At 42.1% G+C, this 26,125-nt stretch overlaps 1 protein-coding gene across 1 annotated transcript; it reads right to left on the reverse strand.

Moving 5' to 3' along the window:
• Window positions 1-15,723: 15,723 nt before the first annotated feature.
• On the reverse strand, window positions 15,724-17,385 carry LOC148013372 (uncharacterized). The gene has a single exon (XM_087668267.1). It carries the CDS (start codon window positions 17,145-17,147, stop codon window positions 15,879-15,881), a length of 1,269 nt encoding a protein of 422 aa, XP_087524393.1. The 5' UTR covers window positions 17,148-17,385; the 3' UTR covers window positions 15,724-15,878.
• Between the last annotated feature and the right edge of the window lie 8,740 nt (window positions 17,386-26,125).

Below are 26,125 nucleotides of genomic sequence, written 5' to 3' on the forward strand. Positions count from 1 at the left end.
GGTAAGAAATTCAAAGAAAGACACAAATGATTCATGTACCAACTAACCTTCAGCCATACTATATTGAGGCCTTGCATTTTGCCTCATAAAATCCTTCGAGGTTTTCATGAATCCCTCAAGAAACAATATCCATTGAGCATGCACTATCCCACATATAGCCATCTCATCCACCAAATGTACTATAAGATGTAGTTGGCTTGTGAGCATGGTCCATGGTGGAAAAGTCTCCTCCAATAAATAAACTGCCTTAATTTCCATGACTTGAGTAAAATGTTGTGGGATCAATTTCTTTGAGCTAACATATTTGCAAAGAAAGAAATATATACATTACATTAGCACAAAAAGTGAAATATTATCTTCATTTCCATGTCAAATTTGTAGCTAATGCTATGGCATATTATCTCACATGCTCCTACATCTTGCCAATATACTCTCTTGCTTTCTTTGAAGCATAGTGTGAGATGGTGGTAGAAACTATAAACTACTAACATCACATTTTTGTGATCACTTTGCTATAAGAATTAATAGTTTGAAATTATGTGTAAATGCCAACTTTGACTTACTTATCACATGTTGTACCAATTGTGCAACTTTAAGCCAAATAATTGCTCCACATCTCTTCATTTGATCTTTGTGAAAAACCCCTTTCAACATCGCATACAACCCGTGGATGTACAAGTTATGGATTGTTTTACAACGTTGTCCTCTTTATTTATCAATATCTATGGTGCATATGGTATAATGGTTTTTCCATTTTCTGCCAGGGAAAACTTGCCTTTGTCTACCAATACTACATAGATCCTCTCTTAATGCTCAAAATCACATACCCCAATTGAGTGATCCCATACGGTAGAACCCACATTCTTCAATGTATGCATAGGATATAGAAGGTGATTAGATGAATCTAATTAGATAGTTGAAAAGAATATGGAGTACTTGATCCAAAAATACCTAATGCCCATTCAAATAGCCATAAACTTTGTTCCTATGCTATGAATGGTTATAGGTCTTACTAACTCATGCTAATTGGAGGAGAATGTTCCAAATTATCAAGTTTATCTGCATGCCAATGGATATGATACGTTCTTTTAGGTACACATTTTTTAAAGATGAGCAAATAACATGAGTAAAATCCCATGATTGGTGCAAGATATGTAAGGTTTCTCATGGCCTTGATAGTCATTGACTTGATTAAGTAATACCTGTATTTTTTTATTTTGCATCAATCTATAGTACATAATGCATTAACGTTCTTGAAGTTTATACTACTCATTTCAATCACATGTTGTTTTACTATAGAGATATGTTTGACAATTTATAAGTTTTTTAACTTAGTATAATGGTTCTTGTAGAGGGAGATAAGGACATCCTTGATTGAATTCACAAGGTATAGAGTAGTGGAGATAAACAATCTCTTTGAGAAGTATTTATCCATAAGCATGCTCATGATCTAGACTTACCTCTTAGTACATCTAGTGGACAAAGTGGATATTGTATGTCTCATCCACATGGATGTTCTGTTTGGAGTATTTCATGAAAATCCTAAAAGGATTTGTGTGATCGGGGCTCATCTAGAGGGGAAACATGGCTAAAGGTTGGATAGTGTCAAAGGGATTGGTATATATTTTGAAGTGGTGGTCAATAGTGGATTTAGATAACAGGATGTTGTAGACATTGAAGGATGACAACAGATTAACAAGAGATGTGGTAGTTAGAAACGGGATAGAGAACAAGATGGATGGATCCATGGAGGAGAAAGTGAATCGTTTTTGTAAGTTGTACCTTGGATCCATGGAGAAGTGTTTGAGTAGCTATGAGCATGCTAGAAGGAAATGGGAGGCAACATGATCAAAATTTTGATGTAGTACACATGTTCAATATCTCGAGGGCATGGAGGAGTTGCCACGGTTCATGCATGTAAGGTGGTTGCATGATGACCTAACAAAAACTTTACATCAAGGGAAGGAAGTCTTTGGGGAGGAGGGGGAGTTCTTGAGGGGATATAATCGAAAGGTAAACACATGCTTTCATTGTTGTTGTATCTAGCAACTGTATGCATCAACTAATTTAGGTGCTTCAATGTATAGTATAGGGTCTACAACATTGCATGGTTGCATGGGTGATATTTCTAAGTGGAGCACATTTACAAATTATGCTCGATAATGGAATGTAGTGTCATGGAAAAGTTTGAACAAAAGAGTGGATGGTGGGCTACAAATCTGAATATTATAGTGGATGAGATGGAGTATTTTGGCAATTTGCAAAGTGTTATTTCAATATATTATCATAGCTTCTCCATGATCATATTTGATGTACGGTAGCTTAAACTAGTGTTGAAAGGAGGAGGGGCAACCTTTCGAAGAGGGCCATCTAAATTCTTAGAGGTAGATTTTGAGAAAAGATAGAATAATTTGTAGAACACATTTGTCTTGTTGAATCACTGTGAGTAGGTGCATGGACATTTTAAAAAAATTTACCACAGCACGAAAAAAGTTACAAATGTTTTTTTATGCCAACACCTCATTACCAATATCTCACCTTCCTCTTATCTCTGCCTAGATGGGAAGAATTGTCTTGTCCATTATCTCTTCTAGAATCAACCACTAATTCTTTGGTACTTGGGTAGATAGTAATAAGTGGAAGGAATTGTCTTATCCGTTATATCTTCTAAAACAAATCACTTCTTCAGTACTTGGGCAGGTGGTAATAGATTACATAGTAGTAGAAGTAGCAGTTGTAGCAATGGTGAAAGGTGGAGTGAAAAATGAAAGTTTGTAAGGATTATTTCTATAATTCCATGACTCTTGCATAGATTGTGTTTTTTATATCAAAATTTTTGTGAGGATATACATGCATTAAGAAACCCCATTAATAAATATGTGGATCTTACATATCAAAGTGCTTGCATGTTTAATACATATTTATATTCATGTGTCATGTGATTGTATATCCAATAGTTGAAATCTTATGACAAGTTTGGTAGTGACAATATCTTACTTATGTGCTTATGGGATTGCTTTGCCTATGTTTGTGTTGGATTCACATTATCTATGGTCATTAGTCAAGAAGTTGGAAGTGGATTTTATGACTCAACATGAATGCAAATGTTGAGAATTTGTTTCTATAAGTGACCACTCTTGTGACCCTAGACACCCTAGACAAGTGGGAGAAGAGTTTTGACAGTGCAAATGCATCCAAGCCTAGCCTTGCAAAATTTGGTGAAAGTATACGACTGTTTTCAGTGCCTATATTAGGGACAAGACCAACAAGGAAATAGCATATTGGAAGAGAGAGATTATTGTGTGCTGCAGAAGAGAGATGCACTAAGAGAAGACTAGGGAAGAATAGGCTAAAGCTTTTGTGAAGTACTATTGTATTGATTTGTGATCTCCTAGGATGTAGTGGACTATTCTAAATAGAAAAAATAGGTTATCTATTGCTATTCAAGAAGAAAGCTCTCTGACCCAACTTAAATTTGTGGGAGATTTTCACTCTTTGTTGTCCCAAATAGGGGGTTTGTGTGGACTATGTTAGGGTATTCATATTCTTTTTCTAGAGTGGATTAAAATAGAGGCTTTTAACAAATTCATATTATTAGGTTTTGGAGGGGGTGGGGAGTTGATTCTAGTAGGATCATTGGGTTTGGGAGGCGGTTGAGAGTTGGACTGTAGAAGGATAAGGGGACGAATGAGCTGGAATGCAACTTTAATAGTAGTGGAAATTAGTTCTACTTATCCAAAATCAACTTTTGTTCATAAAATGAAGGTTGTGGAGATGGAAGGTAGTTGTCTCTTGCTTATATTGGTGATCATTTTTAACACAAAAACGATTTGTAAAAGAATTGAGGTGCAATGGTGAGACAGAAGAAAGACAATATTATTTGTGAGTAGTAGCCAATGAGTGGCTGTATTTCAAACAACCCCTAATCATAATGCTAAAAATGCTAGGAAAAGTGTGATGTTTTAGGGGGGTTGTCTATCCTTTTGTTGGGGGTAAAGGCGCCTCTGCCTAGCCGCTCGTGTATTACTACACTGACAGTCATGGCCATTGCACACTACAGGTGGCAGGTGCCCGTCACCATCACTTTATTCTTTATTATTTTAGTGATAGTTTGAATAAAGGAAGGCCCAGTCACACATTGTGACAGTTGGAGTTCCCATTTCTTGTCTCTCTTTCTTGCTCTTGCTCTCCCGCCATAGCTCTCGCGTGCAAGCTTGGATCCTTCTCACCTTTTAGCTCGTATTAGAGCTCGGCTTCCTAACTCTTGAGCTTGGCTCGTGGCATTCTCAGCTTCCCATTGACTCCCCACTCGCATTGGGTCTCCTTCCCGACAGCCATGGCTCATTCTCTTGAGCTCCTATCACTCCTTGGCTTCCCGAGCTTCTTCCCGACCTAATGAGGCACCATCAGGGCATTGACATTGAGATATTGCTTCATTATTTCAGAGAGTTATTTTAGTCCACATGTCTAGGTAAATAGGGCAGTCACCATTGAAGCTTCCAATCTTCATATCTCTTTGCCATTGGTTGTGGGCTGCCACAGGCTTGTTCCAAGGCCTCTTTGGCTCATGTTTGAGCCCTCCAATCTCTCCAAAACTACCACGTGGACCAGCAGGAGTAGCAGCATCATCATGCTAATCTGCACCTGATGTTGGACAGATTTCATTCAGCCACACACTAGTTACTTGAGCTCCAGCTCCAGCTTGGCATTAGGGGCTCCATTTCAAGCTTTTTGCACATGTATTGATACTTTGGCATTGGTCCTTTGAGATTAGGCATTTTTTTGGTGGTTGAAAAGAGTATTTCGGGACTTTTATAAACAGTCTATAGACATTTGATGCTAGTGCTACATTCACAGTTTATGCCTATGCTTGTTTGGGCATGATTACATAACCGGTTTGATGCCTATTGCATCTCGATTGATTGGGGGATTCAAGCTACATGTCATGCTATGATTTTGACCTGATTGTGGGGCTGGAAATACACAGTTTATAACATTAAATGCATGCTGAATACTCTTGGGCTGAAGCTATCTTTCATGCTTTGACATATGCCTATTGGTTCCGGGTGTGTGTCTTGGGTTATGCTATGATGTATTGATCATTGAGGGATGACTTCGAGCTTGTCATTGGATCCGGATGCTTTTGGAAGCTTGAGCTTATTTCAGCCCGCACTTATTGACATCTGTCTATGCTTGACTATGGTTAGTGCTTTGACAGTTATATGCTCTTTGGGTACATGCTTACCCGACGCCTACGGCTTGATGCATTTGTCTTGGCACAGTGTACCATGTACTTGTTGAACTTTAGTGCTCTCTGAAGACTTGGCTTCGATTCTCATTTGCTATTCCGAAATTTTGTATTGGATGTCGTTTTGGTTGTCAGAGATCTTTATTAGGATGTATGTCTTGCTCATGGATGCTACCTACAGTTGCTTTGTAGTCGTCATGCTCTTGGGATGCTATTGAGGCATTGTCTTGGTTACCTGTCTTTGTTACTTTGACTTGGTTTGATAGAGCTACTGAGCTCGTTTATCCACCTTTTGTGCCAGTGGGAGCATCTTGTATGCTTGACGGACATTGAGCAGGAGGTTTATGCTATTTGAGCATTTTGCAGATACTTGAGACTTTGGGATCTCTTACACTTAAATGTTGCATGGTTCATGCACTGATATCTTGGAGTTTTTTTTTACCTAAACTTGGGCTTTGTACTCTTGTGAGCATACACCTACTGGTATTAGGTCTTGCCAGTGTTATGTATACTTTGCCCTACTATCCAGGGGGTATGCCTACTCACTGACGGATGCTTTGGTGACATGTTTGGGTGTTTGCTCAGGGTCTTGATGACTTTTTGGTATTGATTTATGCCCGTTTATGGCTGGTCATGTCTTGGTTGTCATTTATTGACTTGGTGCAATGATTTGGTCAGCAATTGACTCTCACAGTACCCTGTTGTCATTTATTACAACAAGCATATAGCTCTGGACTGACATGGATTTTTCATGTTGAAATATTTTGAAATGGTGTATTTTCACTAGTACTTGGTGGGCAGCAGCTTTGGTTACACTTTTCTCCCCATTTTCTCTCGATTTTGGTGATTTTTTGATAATTTTCTACAGTAAACAACAAGCAGTTTTTGAACTGTCTGTAGTCTTCCAGCCTACATTATGGCAAGTTCCTCTAGTGATCATGCTATTTTCAACATCACTAAGCTTGATAGTAGGAATTACTCTTATTGGAAGAGCCAGATTTGGCAGGTGTTGGTGCAGAAATCACAGATCAAACCATTGAGGTTGAGCAGGCAGCCGCCTGCAACTATGCCAGATGAGGAATGGCTTGAGCTTGATGAGTTATGCCAGTCCACTATTCTATTATCTCTCACAGGATAGGTTCATTACAATGTATTTGAGGAAGAACAGAGTGCATGGCAGCTGTGGGATAAAATCAAGAATCTCTATGACAAGAAAAGTTCAGCAAGTCAGATGTATTGGCTGAAGCAGCTTATGGATCTGCGCATGAAGGAGAATGTGACTATGTCTGCTCACTTGAGCTAGTTCCATGCTATACTCAAAAACTTGAATTCGCAGGACATCACTTTTGCAGAGGATGTCACTCCTCTTTTCTTGCTTGGTACTCTTAATGAGTCATGGGATGTATTCCGCACTGCATTATGTGCCTCTGCTACTACCTTGAAATTATCTGATGTTGAGAGTGCTCTTCTGCAGGAAGAGATTAACCGTAAGAATTTGGATGCCTCTCGTGTGTCGCATGCTATGACAATTAGAGGTAAGAAAGATGGATATGGAAAGCATGGTAGTGGCAGTGGCCGTGGACGGGATTCTCAGAAATCTTGGTCCAAGTCTCATGGGAAGTCACGTAGCTAATCCTGTGGCAAGAATGCAGATGTTACTTGTCACCATTATGGGAAAAAGGGCCATATTAGGCCACAATGCCATGAACTGCGCAATGAAAGGCGCAAAGATAAGGGGAAAGACAAAGTGGACGATAAGTCTTCCATGAGTGATCTTCCATGTAGAGTCTCCAAAAGATACATGATAACCTGTGTCATCAAGCTGTCTAGCTGATATGAGATTGCATGTCAAAGCAGGTGTCACATAAAAGAACGCACTTGAGTCCAAGAGCCAACACTGTGCATACATAGAGTGTATCTCTGTCGTCTGCGAAGCACTAGAAGAAGCTGCAAGGATATAATCATCATCAACATCCTCAGGCTGCATAACATTGATCTCTTCAATTTTAACACTGAACTTTGCAGGCACTATGCTGCGACTGATTGTGAGAGGTGCCAAGGCTGGCACCTTCCGCAAGATTGACAAGTGCATGTCTTGAATAATCAGAGTCAGTGTTCCCCACGACTCCTGTATCCTGGCTGCCATAGTATATGCACATATCTGTAGTGCCCTTCAAGTACCTCATGATACCCTTCACGACATCCCAATGCTTCTTGCCAGGTGTAGCCATATAGCGTGCCACAACACCAACTGCAAAGGTAATATCTGGATGAGTGGCTATCATGGCATACATAAGACTGCCCACTGTAGATGCATAGGGAATCTTGGCCATCTCGGCCCTCTGCTCATCTGTCTGCGGACAATCAGCTTGTGATACCTTCACATAAGAAGTCAATGGACAGCCAATAGGCTTTACGTCCTGCATGCGGAAGCACTCAAGGACTTTATGAATGTACTCCCTTTGTGACAAGTAGAGGAGTCCTTGATGCCTGTTGCGTCTAATGCGCATACCAAGTATGTGAGAGGCATGTCCTAGATCTTTCATCTCAAAGCTCTTCTTAAGCTGAGTCTTAAGAGCATCTAGCTCATCATGAGATTTCCCTGCTATCAGCATATCATCCACATAAAGTACCAAAATCAATAAAGAACCATCACCGGCTTTCTTCGTGTAAAGACATGGATCCATAGCACTCCTGTTGTAGCCCTGTGACTGCATAAAGGCATCAAACTTATGATACCACTCCCTAGGTGCCTACCTCAAGCCATAAATAATTTTCTTCGATTTGCACAATAGGTGCTCCCTGCCAGGTTCTGCAAAGACCTTAGGCTGCTCCATATAAATCTCATCATGCAAGTCCCCATATAAGAAAGCCGTCTTGATATCCATTTTGTATAAATCCAAGTCAAGCTGAGCAACCAAAGCCAAGACTAAGTGCAGGGTAGTCATCTTAACCACAGCAGAAAAGACCTCATCAAAGTCCACACCATGCTCCTGCTTAAAACCCTTTGCTACCAATCTAGCCTTGTATGTCGGCTTGGGGTGTCCAGGGGTACTTTTCAGCTTGTACACCCACTTGCATGGCAAAGTCTTATTACCCTTAGGCAAGGAAACCAAATCCCAAGTCTCATTCTTATGCAAGGAGTCTATCTCAGACTGCATAGCCCTCTCCCAGGAGTGACTATCACCCTTGCGCATAGCCTCATCATAAGTAAAAGGCTCTCCTACATCTGTAACCAAGACATAATGCATCGAGGGCTGAAATCTATCACATGGATGTCTGTCTCTAGCAGTCTGTCTCACGGCAGGCTCTACTGCCTGCCCAGCTACCTGTCCAACACCTTGACCATGAGTATTTGATGCAGTTGTAGGCTGTCCAACTGGCTATGCGGGAACTCTCGACTCCTCTTGAAATATGACCCTGCGGTTCTCAACAACTCTCTCAGGCTACCTATGCATCTTGTCTTCTTGGAAGACTACATCATGACTGTGGATGACTTTCTGTGCTTGTGGATCCCAGAGACGGTAACCCATCTTGCCTGCATCCCCATAACCAAGGAAAATGCATTTGACACTCTTAGGATCCAGCTTACTTCTCTTGTCCCAAGGCACATGGAAAAATGCCTCACATCCAAAGCCACAGAGATGTGCATAAAAGGGAGGTTTTCCAGTCCATACCTCCTCTGCAACCTAAAAATCCAAACCACTAGAAGGTGATCTTTTTATGATATGCACAGCTGTACTAACTGCCTCATCCCAAAAGCTCTGTGGTAGACCTGCATAGCTAAGCATACTGCGTACATGCTCCTGGATGGTTCTATTCATTTGCTCAACCAAACCATTCTTGGGGGGGGTAGGGGGGCGGTCAATTGATGCTTAATACCCCTCTCATCACATAACTGCTCAAAAGCACGTGAGACATACTCACCCCTATTATCTGTCCTTAGGCATTTTAATGTATACCCAGACTGGTTCTCAACCAATGCAAGCCATCTCTGAAACATAACCAAGACATCGTATTTCAGCTTAATGGGATAAGCCCAAACTTTCTATGAAAAAGCATCTATGAAAGTAACAAAATACTTTGCACCACCCATAGACTGACAAGGCATGGGCCCATAGACATCTGAATGTACCAATGCCAAGGGCTCACTCATGCGTGGCCTACCAAACTTCTTATGCGTAGACCTAGTCTGCCTGCCATAAAGACAATGCTCACATGAATCAAAACATGCATAATCAAGGGGCGGTAAGTATTGCAAACCAGAAAGCATTTTCATTCCCTTCAATGACATATGGCCCAAACGGGCATGCCAAAGAGATACATATGGGACAGAACCCACAGACAAAATATGATCAAGGGAAGAAGCGGATACATTTACTTGGATTACTTTGGGATTATAGCTAAATTGCTTCTCCAAACTAGAAATTTTGGTAACATGATTATGTAAATGTGTTAATCATGTTGTGTAGCGATGATGAACCTTATAACTAATGTTAGTAATGAGTTTCTACAATTGAGATATCTCACTATCTTAATTATTTAAATATTATTGATATTGTGACCATAATGATCTTGAAGGTTGAAACTATTAACGAGGTCATATCATTGTTTGTGTGCGTTTTTTTTTTGGGGGATGTGATAGCTAGAGATCATGACATCATAATAGGCTTTTGTTGATGTTTGGATTCAATTGTTTGTCTTAGCAATATGCCCAAGTGAAGTTATGTGTGGATAAAACAATTGCAAAGCCATCTTTTGGGATAGCGATTTGCTATATATTGTTTTAAGCAAAAGGACTAGTAGGTTGTCTTGGTTGGGCCAACATTTTTTCATCATGGATATTATAGACATAAGCAACTGAAGCTATGTGTGCATAAAACATTCACCAAGCCATCTTTGGAGTGGAGATATGTTGTATACTTCCTTAAACAAAAGGAACTAGTTGTTTGTCTTGGTTGGGCGAAAGTTTTGCACACCAAGACATATTAGATTGGTTGGGATGAGGTGGTGAATTTGCTAATGAGGGCCTTCAAGCTCAAGATTTATTCCCATTCATTCCTATAGACCAATATTGTTGGTGGAACATGTAAATCTTCTTTCCTTTCATCGAGGAAAAGTTTTCTCTCTTTAAAATGAATTATAGAAAGTGTTGTTGTATTATAATGAAAGGTGTATATATCTACAACCACTAGACATGGGAGCATAGCTTAGAGTTTTAAGTTTACCTTATGGATATGCAAACATGAGAGGCCATGGCCTCAACTTGCCAAAAATTACCTCTTTCAGGTGGAGATCACAACATCCTTCGAACAATTCGCTTTACATAAAATAGGGAGAGTGTGTAGCACGTGAGAGTTGTTGTATGCTATGAAGAAGCCTATGAAAACTACATTAAAATGGGAAGATGGTAGTGGCAAAACCATTACACTGGATTGAAGACACACACATCTCCATGTCACGCATGCAAGCAGGCTTGCTAAATTGTCAAAGAGTCGACATGTCTACTGTGCAACCTTTTGCAAATGCAAGCTACAAGCCAACCTTAAGTAGCCCCAATGAGAGGACATGGCTAGATTGAGCCCATTCTACTAGAGGACCAAGGGTGTCACAACAATGAATGCACAGCCAAAGCTATCAAGGGGTACATAAGGCATCAATGGCTCTATCCGTTGATAGCATTAAGTAGAGGCATGCTACACTTTTGTCATATGGTGTTTATCTTTATTACTTGGGGTGCCTTTCTTTGGAGGAAGACTTTTGATGTTGGTTCGAGGGTAGATACCAGGGCAAGGTGACCCTTTGCCAATTTCTCTTTATCGGGAAAGGTTTTTGTCTAGTGGTATTGGCTTCAAAAGTTGAAAGGGATTGGGTTTTGGCCTCATCTGTTGGGTATAGAGGTAATCTGGTTTATTCTTTGATGTGGTCGTCAACCTTCACATTAGATGGTGTGCTTCGACATGAATGCCTAGTATGGATCTTCTTACTTGATTTGCCCCCATGGCTAGTTGGAGAAGGATTAACCATTGCAGTCACTCTTGGAAAAGTTCTGTATGCCCCTAAAGTATCAAACTCCTCGAGCCTACTCAAGGGGGAGCACCACATTTACATCATTTGTGATCAACGCTATGAACCTTTTGAATTTCTTGAGTTGCAGGGCCCCTTAGGCCTTTGGATCATGCTCAGTGTCAAGTTTTCACCTTTTTTGGATACATGTTATCATTGTCATAGTATTAGACACTTTGCATGAGCATGTCCCTAGAAACTGGCGGGAGATAAGGGCAAAGAGGAGCATAGGAGAAACAAAAGCACAGACCCAAATCAATTAGGAAATGCCTCGCCCACTCAATTGTCATCCACATCATTTTCAAGTGATCATAAACCTAAAGAGAAGGGCAAGAATGTGGACCACTAGCATTGGGCCTGCTCCTCCTCCTCTACCCAACAAGTTCCTCATGCTATAATAGACGGTGCTGAGAAAGAACCACAGTCTAAACCTAAGCCACCTACCTCCTCTAACTCAAACAAGGAAAATGTACAACCTAGAGTTTAGCTGAAGAAGAATGGTGGTGGACTTACCTACCAACCATTGGTTGATTGTAATTATTATACTCCAATTGATCGACATGAATTCATGGATGCATTAATTATGCATTGCTAATCATTGTAGAAGCACATCTAAAATTAAAATGTTCTCTTGGAACATCAAGAGAATGTGTTTTGATCTCAAGAAACAAATTTTGTATGGAATTTTCCACAGGTACAAACTGCATATAGTTGCTCTCTAGGAAGTGAAGCTAGATGAAGCCTCTTATAGGTCTTTGAATAGCCCAAGGTACACTATTTTCCATGACCTCAGAGGTAGGGGTCGCGGTGGGACCCTCCTACTTATTAAGGAACACCTCAAGCCCGAGTTGGTGTAGAGATTAGGAGATGGTGGTGTAGTGGCAGTGAAGTTGGAAATGTAGGGGGAGAAATTTAATATGGCTTCACTTTATGGATACAATATGTCAACTTATAGAGCTTGACAATATGAGGCCATTGGTCACCATATTCAGGACCAAAAAACCCTATTGATTGGGACATGTCCTTCCTAATGATCGTACTCACGGTATGAGATGCATGATGCTGGAGGAAATTGAAGCATGGAATAACTTTGAAAGGGTCTGTAAGCTTCGTGATGTAGTAGTTCTAGCACTTGGTAGCACCAGTGTTTTCTACACACCTAACATAATAAAGATGTTGGTTCATCATGGCATGCATGTCACCTAGATTGCTTCTATATGACTTTGGGAGAATGCTGGCTAAGTGGGCATGTCACACATTGTGTGCTAAGTGAGATTTCTTCTTTACATCATATTTTGATTATAATCTCTTTTAGTTTGGCTGTCATAGGTACTACATGGAAGGGACCACCTCCATTCCGATTCAACTACTTCTTGGAGAATGAAGCCTTTGTCAGGGTCATTAAAGACACATGGAGATCTACAAGAATTGGTGTTGCAACACTTGAGTTGAGATGGTTGAATTGCCTTATGCTGTCACTAGCCTTGTTAATGAACATGGAAGGAAGTTAGTAGAAGCCAAGAAGAGAAGTTTTAGAGATACAACATATGCAAGGAGCTCATTGCTTGGTGCTTCAGTAATGATCCGAGATGCTCGTGTTGTAGGCCCTCCTTATGAGTACTAGGGTTTCCTGAAAAAGAAGGAGGAAAACTCTATGTAGACAACCAAGGTGCTATTGAGAGGAAAGTGGATCACCCTAGGGGATGCCCCCAATTCCTCCTTTCTTAGCTCGCTCAAGATCAAGCAAATGAAAGAAATAATTTCAGCAATTGAAGATGAGCAAGGCCATGTACACTTGGATGAAGCCATGATCTCTAGGATTTTTGAAAGACACTTTCCTTCAATAGTCATAACTGAACCAACTAATTCCCTCGGTTATAAAACTAGGGTTGAAAGGTTCATGCGAGAAACTATTGTATTGATAACCATAACACATGCCTTGGTGCTTGAGAGGCCTTTCTCCCTTGAAGAGTTACAATATGTTGTTATGAAGATGAAGAAGGGCAAGACACTTGGAACTAATAGACCTAGCTCTATTATTCTAAGCTATTTGGGACACCTATGGTCAGGACCTGGTGGCCTTGATGACTTAGTTAGGCTGATTGGAACTCTATCAGAGGAAGATAACCAGGGCCTTATTAAGCTTATGTTGAAAGATCATACGACAAAAGTATCAAATTGGAGGCCCCTGACAATGTTAAATTTCAACTATAAGGTACTTGCTAAGACCTTGGCAATGAGGATTAAGCATCTCCTAGAAGGCTGATCCACCCTAGGTAGTATGACATCATTTATAAAAGGAAGATTCAAGATGCAATATTTAATATTATTTTTTCAATGGATCTTACATTGTCTCATCAACATGAGTTTGTCTTGGTAAATGTTGATTTCAACAAAGCCTAAGTCAAAATTAATAGGTGCTTCATCAAGGGTGTTCTCCAAGCATTTGGCTTTGGCACTATCTTTAGGAACATGATGAGTTTTCTATTCTTGAATGCTTCTGGATTCATCAGTATACATGATAGTGTTATTGGGGCATTCCCTCTCAAGGGGTCCATTTGCTAAGTTTGTCCCTTGGCATTGGTTTTGTTTGCACTAATCATTGATCCTCTTTTACACAAGATTGACAAGTAAGTGCAGGATGGAATTATTTGTGAGCTCCCAATGCTAGATGGATCAATATCCCCCTCTCAATTTTTTTCAAACGATAGTACATCTATCGTTGCTGCCAAAAAGACCTTAGTAGACACACCGATGGACTCTTTCAATGAGTTTGCTGAGTTTTCCTCGTCTGTCATCAATTGTACCAAGATTGAGTTGTTACCACTCATGTGAGAGGACCCTCAACCTTGGATGCTAAGCTATGGATTCAAAATGATCAAGCTTGGGGAGATTATCCAATAGCTAGGAGTACCTATTGGAATATGGATTACAACATGATAATGCTTTCTATGGTTCTTGGAAAAGATAGGTGTCAAGATAAGCAAGTGGCTCACTATACCCATCTCACTTGTAGGAAAGGTATTTATGATCATGACTTTCTTAGATTCAATAACAGTATACATGGCCTCTCTGTTTGTTTTCAATAATGTATCATGGACTCACATAGAAAAGGCCTTTAAGCACCTCCTATGGAGCATAGATGCCTCTTTTGCAGGATGCCCCAAATAGGATGGGATGTGATTAATTCCATGGACAAGGTTGAAGGAGGTGCAGGGCTTAAACCACTAGCTTTGAAAGCTAAGTGACTTTGCTTTCAAGTCATTCACTACATGGAAGAGTAGCAACCTTGGGAAATTATCCTAAGAAGCTAGATCATCTCATCAATACACAAAGGGAACTCATGGTATGAACTTAGGTGGCAGGATGCAATATGCAACTATCAGTGCCCTATTAAAATTCCATAGTTTGACACAGCTCAAGCTTTGGTGAGGAGTTGGCAATCTATTATTTCCCAAGCATCGTGGTCTGCAACAGCAAATAGGAATGGAGACTCAACCTTGAACTCTAGTATATGGGCACATCCATTCACATTTGATCCCCCACCATCAGTGCCAATAACTAGCAATCCTAGGTTGGAAAAGAAACTTTTTGATAAGGGATTAAAATCTTGGACCCAAGTCTGGGATAGTGCTCACTCTCAATTAATGGATACTAGGGATATTAGTGCCCTATTTGGATTGAATCAATTGGAAAGTGTATAGATGGCAAACATGTTCAGGTAGTACAAGAGACCTAACTAGCCCACTACAAGCACAATAGTACCCAATAAGCTAATCCAGTCACTTGCTAGCCCACAACTGGTCAAATGTCATAAGAGACTCGGCTTCTCCTCCCCATCCCTAGCTATACCCCACCTCTTATGTGACAAGTGGATATCTTCTTGCCCCATGACTAGATCTAGCACGTGGAAGTGCAGGGTCAAGCATGTGTGGAAAGCCACTCCTGTCTACAAGCTTAACATTTTTAGATGGAGGTTGAGTACAAAGAAACTTCCCCTAAGGGCTCATTTAGCCAGGAGGATGCCATGTCTCTTTGTGCCCTCTTTGCAAATAGGAGGAAGAGGATGAGGAGCACTTATTTTGGGTCTCTTGCCATACTACCCCGGTTTAGAATAGGGTTAGGAAGTGGTTGAAGGAAGCCAATCTCATGGTCGACTTTAGTTTCACCACAATGCTCTTTGCTGATCGAAATCATCCGGATGATGCCACATGGAAGCTGCTTAGTTTGATTTCAGTAGTCACTCTTAAATTTCTTTGGGATAGGAGGAATGATAGAGCTTTCAAAACAAATCCATAGACTGGTATCACTTGCCCTTTGGTTCTGAGACCTGCTACACTCCTAGAGTGTTGGAAATTCGTTACTTCAATCAATATAATAGTATCACATTTAAAAAAAACCCTCTTGCATTGTTTATCCGTTTGCACAAGTTCCAACATGTTGGCAAGACATATTCATGTGGCCTTGATTTTCGAAGGACAAAATGCAATATAATCATAATGGGAGGAAGGGAACCGTGAGTAGCGTGTAGGCATCAGTCAGGAAAATAGTATATTGGACGACCTTACGATGACGTGAGCAGAAGGCGACGATGGTGGCTGGCGGGACAGGGAGGCAGCGGAGAGCCACACAGGCCCGCGTTGGATTGGTACGAGGAGGCGTCGAAGGTGGTGAAAGGGGCCTGCTGAGGGATCTCTCCTGACAAATGGTTGTAGGACACGTTGAAGTTGAGGAGCCCTTGGAGCTGCACGAAAGTGGAAGGGATGCTGCCGGTCAGCTGGTTGTGGTCCAAAAATATGAATCGTAGCGAGGTTAGGTTGCCCAGAGAAGCGGGAATGGCGCCCGAGAGCTGGTTGTGGTCCAGAACCAAACTTTCCAGGTAGGCGACGTGGCCGAGCTCCGGTGGGATGGGGCCTGAGAGGGCGTTATTGGAGAGGTCGATCAAGGGAGTGATGTCGTCGGAGACGCCTGGGAGCGCGGAGAGGCGTGCGATCCACCGAGGAAAAGGGCCCGAGAGGCCGCAGCCACTGAGGTGGAGCTCGCCGAGAAAGGGCAGGGTGGCCAGGCCGGACACGCGGTCGGCGCTCGGCCCGATGGGGTTGCCGTCGAGAGAGGCGATCCCCAGTTGCTTGAGGTTGGAGAGGTCTTTGGGCAGGCCCGTGATGAGGTTGTGGTCCAGGTAGAGCTCCAAGAGGCTGGTGAGGTTGGCGGTGAAGGCGTCGGGCACCACGCCCGAGAGGAGGTTGTTGGAAAGGTAGGCGAAGTAGAGGCTCGAGAGCTGCCCAAACGAGGCAGGGATCGGGCCATCGATGGCGTTATCGATGATGTTGACGCGCTGCAGGCTGGCCATCTGGCCTATCGAGCGAGGCAGAGGGCCGGACAGCTTGTTATGGGAGACGTCCAGCTCTTGCAAGGCCGCCAGGCGCCCGAAGGACTCCGGGATGTGGCCGTGGAAGCTGTTCTGGCCCAAGTTCAGGTTTTGGAGCGCCGAGAGGGAGCCCAGGGAAGGGGAGAGGGCTCCGCGCAGGCCCGCATTGGAGAGGTCCAGCCCTGTCACGCGGCCTGTGGCGGCGTCGCACGTGACGCCTCTCCACCCGGAGCAACAGTTGGCCTTGGACGCCTGTGCCTTCCACGTGTCCAGGTAGCCGGACGGGTCCCCGGTCACGGCCGCCTTGAAGTTCAGCAAGGCCGCCCGGTCTTGGGTTGCGCATATCGCCGCCCCCTCGGCTTGCTGCAATACTAAGGCCGCTGCAGCCCAGTATAGAGACGCCAGTACTATGATCAACACATGATCAATCCTCCTCGGCTCGTGGAGACCTGCGGTCGACATCATGCCGAATTTTATATTATAAGGTTGTACTACCACTGAGAAGGTGCAGAAACTAAGTGATCGCCCCCTGTGCGCGAGCTGCTAGCTAATAATTGACTTCAGCTCGAGTCTCGATCGATAGCTCTGATCGGCAGTGCTATTTTTATTGTATGTGCAAGAATACTGTAAGTCGAGCCCGATAAAGGGACGTGAAAATGGAACTTGATACAATGCAGATAAGGTGGGCAGAAGTTGAGTTGACAAAGATGAGAAATCTTGGCCCTTCCTATCTCGATGAGAGCTTTATCTATATCTACCCAGAGCTACCCACCAGCATCCAGGTCCAAGAAAGAGTGCAGGTCAACGCAACACTCTCCGATTCAAAGCCGATGACTGCTAAGTGGCAACCGGTCAACAGAAAACCGGCCAGCATGGGGGCAATTCAGCACTGCATAATTCCTGATCACTCATGATTCCGAAAACCCGCCATCTTGACTCGTTCTCAGCACATAAAAAACATGGAAGAGGCGTCGAAGCTCTGCTGGCCAGCTAGGTACTGAAGAGCACCTATATGAGCAAGAGGTTCTAGAATGTATTTTCTCTCTTACAATGGTGACTGGCATTGGAGGGCCCAATCAGTTCCCCTTTTGCATAAGTCATGCGAAAAGGTTCTCGAATGCATTTTCTGGCATTGGAGGGGCCAATCAATTCTCCTTTTGCATAAGTTATGAGCATATATTCTAGAAAGAGGGACTTCTAATGTCTAAAAGAGAGGGATAAGGAAGGACTTCATGTTTTGAGAGTAGATGAATGATACAAGAGGAGGCTTTTTTGGTAGGGTCACAACTTACTATATATCCTCAATTGATGCCCTTGATGTCCTGGCTAAGGCAATCAAGGGCAAAAGCCATCCACGCACAATCATCCTCTCTTGCGTACGAGCAAGAATTGACTCCAAATACGAGAAGTGGGCCTTCCTAAGGGCTCACCCAAAAGGGAGGATGGGCAATGCAAATAAGAAAGCACAAAAGATGTAGCCAGTTCTCTTGAAAAGTAGTAGAATGAGGTAGAGGCATGTACAAACATTGTCATGAGAGTTTAAGTCCATGGTATGAAATTAGAAGGAAAGTAGTATTCTAAGGAGTTCAATAGAATGCATACATGGCATGTTGAGACAAGAATTCCAAGATAGTTTATTCATGGAGTGACTTAGTTGTGGGTGCAATGAAAAGTGTTGAACATGGCTAGAAGAGGATGAAGTGCCAAGTCAATTTGGAACTTAGGCAAGTGGAGGTTTGTATGTGGCATGAGTTAGGTGTGAAAGAGGGACTTTAATGATTGACTTTGGGAGCCTTTGGAGGGACTGAATGGAATTGTGTGTTGGGGGAGGTTGTTGATGTGGAAAGTTTACAACAAGAAAATACATGGATAGGGGGCACATGATGAAGAGAAGAAGGGGAGGGGGGGGACTTATGCCTCTAGCATAATCAAGCTTTTTGATGACATCTCAGGGTTGAATCTCCTTCAGAACTTCATGCATGGTATGTGGACTAAAGAATTGTTTTTGAAATCTATAGATTGAGCCTTGTAGGAAAAATTGAGAGACCATTTGGAAGATGAGACAATGGAAACATGGCTAAAACTAAGTGGTTGCATGTAACAAAAGTTGTGAATATTATTGTTAAGAAGGAAATAGTGAAATTGAGATTGGGTACAGGGACTACGTTTGCCACCTTTTGCAAAGCACTAGAATTTGCAACAAAGCCAATTGTTTCTATGGCTATTTCTCTAGTTATGCATGCTAGTTCAACTATAAAAGAGGAGGTTTTGGATGAGATAATGAAGAGCATGCGTGATCTTCAGTTGATGTTTACAAAATGGAATGAAATTAAGGTTGAAGAAAGGGATCAGGGAGTAGCCCCAAAACCTACACAAACGGGGTTTATACATAGGTGTATATATATGATAGCTCTCAACACGAGAGGTGAAATTGTGCATCTTAGATTGCTTGGTTGATAGCTGAAATGGAGATGAAATATAAATCGTAACGATTAACGAGTAATAACGTTAAGAAACCTTTATCCAGGCACAACCCCAGCTACAGAATCCCAGTTCACCTCCTACATCAAGTACTGTTGTAATCCAGGCGAAGAAGTTTCTTCTCAAGCATATTAAGCCACCCGAATTCGACGGGAAAGAGGCAGGTCCCGTCCAAGTAGATGCTGAAATTTGGATTGAATCCATGGAGGATTACTTTGAAGTAGCCGGTACTGCACCCGCCAATCAGGCTATGCTTGCCAAGCTGAAGCTCACCGGCGAAGCCAGGCTTTGGTGGAAGCAATGGTGCAGAGATCAAGGGATCGCGGAATGATTCATTACCTAGGAGAAGCTGAAGAAAGCCATGCAGGGAAGATACTTACCACCTGCGTATCGCACGCAGAAAATGAATGAGTTCTACGAGCTAAAACAGCTGGGACTCACTCTTGATGTATATTATTCTAAATTCGTCTCACTTCTTAAGTATGTGCCACAGATGGACATGACACAGCAGGTGTCAAAATTTTGTGCTGGTTTGAATCCACCAGTGAATACGCGTCTCGAATCTATGTGCCCATCAAATCTACAGGACGCACTCATTCGAGCTGCCCCTATAATTCAGGAGGTGCAGACTAGACCAAGAAGTAAGAAAACTTGGTCTTATAATGACCCGAACAGAGGAACATTTAGGCCTCAAATAAAGAGAGTTCAAGGTCAAAGTCAGGGACAAAGAAAGAAAGCAAGGACTAACAATGTCAACAACTTTGTTCCTACTCCAAGCAATGGCCGAAACCTCTGTTGTTTTCACTAGAACGAGCCTGATCATTTCCAAAGGTAATGTCCCAAGCTTGGAGGAGGACATCGCCAAGCACCTTTCCAAGGAACTGGCCGTGGACATGCAGCCACTACCCGAGGCAGAGAAAGAACCACCTACGTTGCCAATATGCAAATGTGCAAAGAAGAAGAAGATCCGACCATGGAAGCAGAGTTTGAAAGGGCGACAGTCCATGCCGCTCTTTATAAGAAAGGGCCGAATCGCTAGTTCTCGGGGACTATCAAGGTAAAGGTTTCAAGACCTTAATTGATTGTGGCAGTACACATTCCTTTATCTCACCAGCTTGTGCAAAAAGATTAGGAATAGCCACAATAGAAGCACCTATCTTGCTTGTGGAATTGGCAAATGGTCGTGAGGTTACTTGTATCAGGCAAATTGCTAAGGTGGTCATCTTTCTGGGAGGAAAGACGACTTCGGTCAAATTCAGAGTCATGAATTTAGATATCCATGAGTATCTACTCGGAATGGATTGGCTTAAGCTTAATGACGCTCACATTCATTATGGAAAGGGCCAAATTTCCTTTCAAAACTCTGAAGGGGAATTGGTCACAACTCAAGGTGAGACTGGAAATCCAAAAATCCAAAAATCCAATTGGTCACAACTCAAGGTAAGTCGAGCTCGATAAAGGGAAATCTTGGCCCTTCCTATCTCGATGAGAGCTTTATCTATATCTACCCAGAGCTACCCACCAGCATCCAGGTCCAAGAAAGAGTGCAGGTCAACGCAACACTCTCCGATTCAAAGCCGATGACTGCTAAGTGGCAACCGGTCAACAGAAAACCGGCCAGCATGGGGGCAATTCAGCACTGCATAATTCCTGATCAGTCATGATTCCGAAAACCCGCCATCTTGACTCGTTCTCAGCACATAAAAAACATGGAAGAGGCGTCGAAGCTCTGCTGGCCAGCTAGGTACTGAAGAGTCCACCTATATGAGCAAGAGGTTCTAGAATGTATTTTCTCTCTTACAACGGTGACCGGCATTGGAGGGCCCAATCAGTTCCCCTTTTGCATAAGTCATGCGAAAAGGTTCTCGAATGCATTTTCTGGCATTGGAGGGGCCAATCAATTCTCCTTTTGCATAAGTTATGAGAATATATTCTAGAAAGAGGGACTTCTAATGTCTAAAAGAGAGGGATAAGGAAGGACTTCATGTTTTGAGAGTAGATGAATGATACAAGAGGAGGCTTTTTTGGTAGGGTCACAACTTACTATATATCCTCAATTGATGATATGATCGATTGATGCCCTTGACGTCCTGGCTAAGGCAATCAAGGGCAAAAGCCATCCACGCACAATCATCCTCTCTTGCGTATTTAAACCATCAAGGGATTGGCTGATAAGGAGCTTATATGAGTGTAATTTGACAAATGCAACTTGGAGTTGCTTTCACGATTACGCATAGGTAAATCAATGTGCTTGAAAAATCAATGTGTACCTTTGTTTTACCTTCTTGTGTGTAGGCAAATGACACGAGCTTTTATGTCGCTTGTACGTATGCAAAGGATGAGAGTGAGTTTGTATGCAAGCTATTTGTTTATGAGACATCTACTTTTGTGTATGTGTATATGTACATCCTTATTTTTCTTCGATAGTAATTGGGCCAGGTTGCAGGTAAAGAATAGAACTCCTTGCAACAAAGTTTTGAATTTGACCACTCCTATTGCTTGTTAGCCATTAGGAGGCTAGATGTGGGAAGCATTTGCTAGACACATTTTCAATCAATGGGAACATGTAACATCCAAAGCATGCCTCCATGGAAATACCCTTCTTGATGGCATATTGAGACTTGGCCCTTAGAAACTATTGATGTGTTTGTGCTTGTTGAGGGGTGTTAAGATGTCAAATCAACTTATTGGTATAGTATGTGTGACAAACAGTGAAATTTGGCATGTTTTATCAACGATCTCCAATGAAGGGCACAATTTGGAGTGAAATTCATAAAATTAATTAATCTAAGGACATAAATCTATTCAAATATGTGGTACTAAGAAAGCATTCAATGCAAAAAATGAGCTCTTTCCATTTTAATAGATTAAGAACAATTGTACCTATGAGTTTCCATTTTGATAGATGAAGATCAATTGTAGTTATGAGTTTGATCTCATCTTTAGATTCTTCTCCACAGTTTCCATACATTCACAAGTTTGTTTTGGGAGAAAGGATTTGTAAGTGCATGTGCTTTGTAAGTCATTGAGGTGTGGATAGGCTCGATATTGATGGGCATCCTTGGAGGGTTGACTTGTGCATACAATGGTATACCACTTATGACTACGCTTGTTAGCACCTTTCCACAGAAGTGCCCAATATTTTGAACGAGCAAGAATTGACTCCAAATACGAGAAGTGGGCCTTCCTAAGGGCTCACCCAAAAGGGAGGATGGGCAATGCAAATAAGAAAGCACAAAAGATGTAGCCAGTTCTCTTGAAAAGCAGTAGAATGAGGTAGAGGCATGTACAAACATTGTCATGAGAGTTTAAGTCCATGGTATGAAATTAGAAGGAAAGTAGTATTCTAAGGAGTTCAATAGAATGCATACATGGCATGTTGAGACAAGAATTCCAAGATAGTTTATTCATGGAGTGACTTAGTTGTGGGTGCAATGAAAAGTGTTGAACATGACTAGAAGAGGATGAAGTGCCAAGTCAATTTGGAACTTAGGCAAGTGGAGGTTTGTATGTGGCATGAGTTAGGTGTGAAAGAGGGACTTGCTCTAAGACATGGGCTGCACATACAATCGCAAACTGTAGGGCCCAAAGAAATAGAGCCACCAGAGCATAGGAAAGAAGAGAGGCAAAGGCAAATTAAAGACTCAAGGCCCAATTTTGAAAGGGGTTAGCAAGACATGGTTCCTTAGTAGACAATTTTTTAAAGACAAAATCTAATTCGCAAGAATGCCGCCTCCCACCACTCTTTCTTGACCTCAACACCGACAAAGATACCTGTGCAATGGCTAGATCCATGAGGCAAAAAAAAAGAGCACGTAGATCATAGTCATTGCACCTAGGGATCCTCAAGTTAGAAATGTCCGGTGGCTTTAGTCGGCTTGCTCCGTGTCTAATCCCCTAGCCCCTCTTTTGATCGCCCACAATGATTGACTTTGGGAGCCTTTGGAGGGACTGAATGGAATTGTGTGTTGGGGGAGGTTGTTGATGTGGAAAGTTTACAACAAGAAAATACATGGATAGGGGGCACATGATGAAGAGAAGAAGGGGAGGGGGGGGACTTATGCCTCTAGCATAATCAAGCTTTTTGATGACATCTCAGGGCTGAATCTCCTTCAGAAATTCATGCATGGTATGTGGACTAAAGAGAGGACTCTTAGGATCATTGTGAAGGGTTTCCAGGTACCCATCCTTACTTTATCACTCAAGAACAAGGCAGAAGGTTCCCTATCCTTTTAGAATGAATTTTGGCTATCATAAGAGAGATTTGAAGCTTCTTTAGGCTATAAATAGTAGGGTACAATAGTGAGAAGCCAGCGTAGCTTGCTGTTCATTGAGTTTTTGAGCTCTAATAGTGGTTTTAGGGTCATCTCTTGGGTGTATATCATTCCCTATCATTGGGGAAATTCTTTGTACTTGTATGAGACTAAGCTTTACAAGAATTTGGAGTAGCATATGAATCATTATTTACTACTATAATTAATAGTAAATTCAAGGCAAAATGGTAATTTGGTACAACTTAATTTTAACTTCCGTTTTCCTTACAGATGAACTCATGCCAAATAACCACATTTGCCTTGCTAAGATGTGCAATTAGCAAAGATAACTTCCTAGTAATTTGAGCATCGAAAGAAACCTTTCATGAATTTAACCATTTACAACGATTTGTTGCGAAAGGAATAAGACTAATGGTGCAAGATATAATTTCAACACCTTAGGATTTAACTAAAATATACTACTATAGTAAATGGCTAATCTTGCTCGTAATTTATAATGCTTGATGCAATTTGAAGAAAGCTAAGTTGTATACATTTCCATTCATAAGCTAAACTCCTTCGTTACAAATAAATCGAACAAATATAACCTATCCTTAACAATTTTTCTTTGCATGATCGACTTAAAACCGAATTAAAGCCAAGAAGAAAAACCTGGTTTTGGGGTGAGATATCCACATGGATATCAGGAGATGACCCTCCCGCAACTACACCTTGGACTTTCTTCGGCGGCATCGTAGTTCGAATGTGAGATAGCCTTTTTCTCTTTCTTCTGGAATTCCACCGTCTCTTTGGATCAAAAAAAGTTTATGGGTGAGTGTGGTTTTGCAACCACAGGAACCCTTGGAGGATTTTGACTTGGGGTAGAAGGAATAGAAAGCACTTATTCTCCTTCCTTCCCTTTCTTTTATCTTTTTCCCACTCTTCCTCCTTCACTCCTTCTTTTCACTCCCTCTACTTTCCCTCCCTATCTTTTATCTCACGGCTATTTCTCCCTTACAGGATTCCATCCGAGGCCATGATGATGATTTGGATTTTTAGGTTCAGGGGGGAAAAATAATAAGGGTTATACGGGGGATTAAGAGGAAAGCTTAGGGAGTTGTGGGAAAAAAGAAAAGAGTTATGAGGGGGTTGAAAAAGGGTTATAAGGGGGTGATAAGGTTTAGGGGAATAAAACACAGGGGGTAGGTTTCCAAAGTCAAGGAAGGGCCTTAAGGGAAAAAGGGAATTTAAAATCCTAGGGGGTTTAAAACCGGGGGGGGAAAGGGCTTTAGAGGGATTAAACCCGGGGGGGGGAAACAAGGGGGCTTAGGGGGGAATTAAACCCGGGGGGGGAACAAGGGGCTTAAAGATCCCCCCTTAGAAGCTTCCAAGAAGCTTCTTGGAAGCTTCTGAACTATTGTATGTGGCGTGGGGAGGACGACGAATTTCTGACAGATCTTCGTGGACTGGATGGTGATGGCAGCGGCGGCCTTAGGATGTAGGCGGTGGCTCCTAGTGTATGGCGACAGCTGGCGCACAACACTTTGTCCTCCCTCTCTCAGACTAACAATGGCATCTCCTGGCGGCACAGCAGGCGGCAGCAGCCTTCTGTCCCTATCTTCCTCATCTCTGGCCCGTCATTAAATAGTGGAGGGGAGGGGGATCTTCCCTCCCCTGCATGTCAACACGCATGTCCCCCCCCCTTAATCAAAGCTCCACCAAGGAGCTTAGTTGCTCCTTCTATTTCCCTCCCCCTCCAGCTCGTCAGTCGGCTGGAGGGATAAGGGGGGAATTTAAAAAAAATTCGTTTATCCCATTTTCATATTCATTTGAGGCAGGTTCACGCGCGTGCTTTTATTAGCGAATCGGGATATTACATCAAGGAGGAGGTGTACGTGGCTAAGCCACTAGGATTTGAGGTCCCCCATTTAGAGAACAAATTTTGTAAGTTGAAGAAGGCACTTTATGGACTACAACAAGCCTCTAGAGCATGGTACTAGTGGATAGATAAATTCTTTCTAGGTTTGAATTTCAAAAGGCGCACCTCATATGCTAACTTGTAGGTTTACAAGGATAGTGAAAAGTCTATAGTGATTGTCCTATATGTGGACAACCTTCTTATTACATGTGACTATGAAGATATGTTCTATCAAACTCGAAAGGCTTTGAGCTCAAAGTTTGAAATGACAAACTTGGGCTTATTGCACTATTGTTTGGGGATTGACGTCTGGTAAGAACCTTGTAAAATATTCATCTCTCAAAAGAAATATGCATGGGAATTCTTGAAAGCATTTGGCATGATCGAGTGTAATGAGAAAGCTACACCTATGGAGGTCAATGTGAAGTTATCCATTGAGGATACATCAACACTAGCAAACATTGGAAGATATAGGTGGTTGGTTGGCAGTCTTATCTACTTGTGTAATACCAGGTCAAATATTAGTTTTGCTATTAGTGTTTTGAGTAGGTCCTAAAACAATCCACGAGAAAGTCATTGGGAAGTTGGGATGTGGGTACTCAGATACTTGAAGGGAACTCTTGACTATGGTATCACATACACTTCTAGAAGTGCTCTTATTATAGAGAATGCTGAGTCAGATTGGATAGGTGACATTGATTCTATGAAATCAATTTCTAGTTATTGTTTCTCATTAGGTTCACGAATCTTCTCTTGGATCAGTTAAGAAGCAACCAAGTATGGCATTGTCT

Source organism: Lygodium microphyllum, chromosome 26 (assembly GCF_053477565.2).
Source record: "Lygodium microphyllum isolate KBCC chromosome 26, Lygodium_microphyllum_v1.1.10, whole genome shotgun sequence".
In the NCBI taxonomy this organism is placed as follows: Eukaryota; Viridiplantae; Streptophyta; class Polypodiopsida; order Schizaeales; family Lygodiaceae; genus Lygodium; species Lygodium microphyllum.

Coding starts and splice junctions, on each gene's coding strand:
- LOC148013372 (XM_087668267.1), bottom strand. CDS start 17,147: ATGATGTCGACCGCAGGTCTCCACGAGCCGAGGAGGATTGATCATGTG.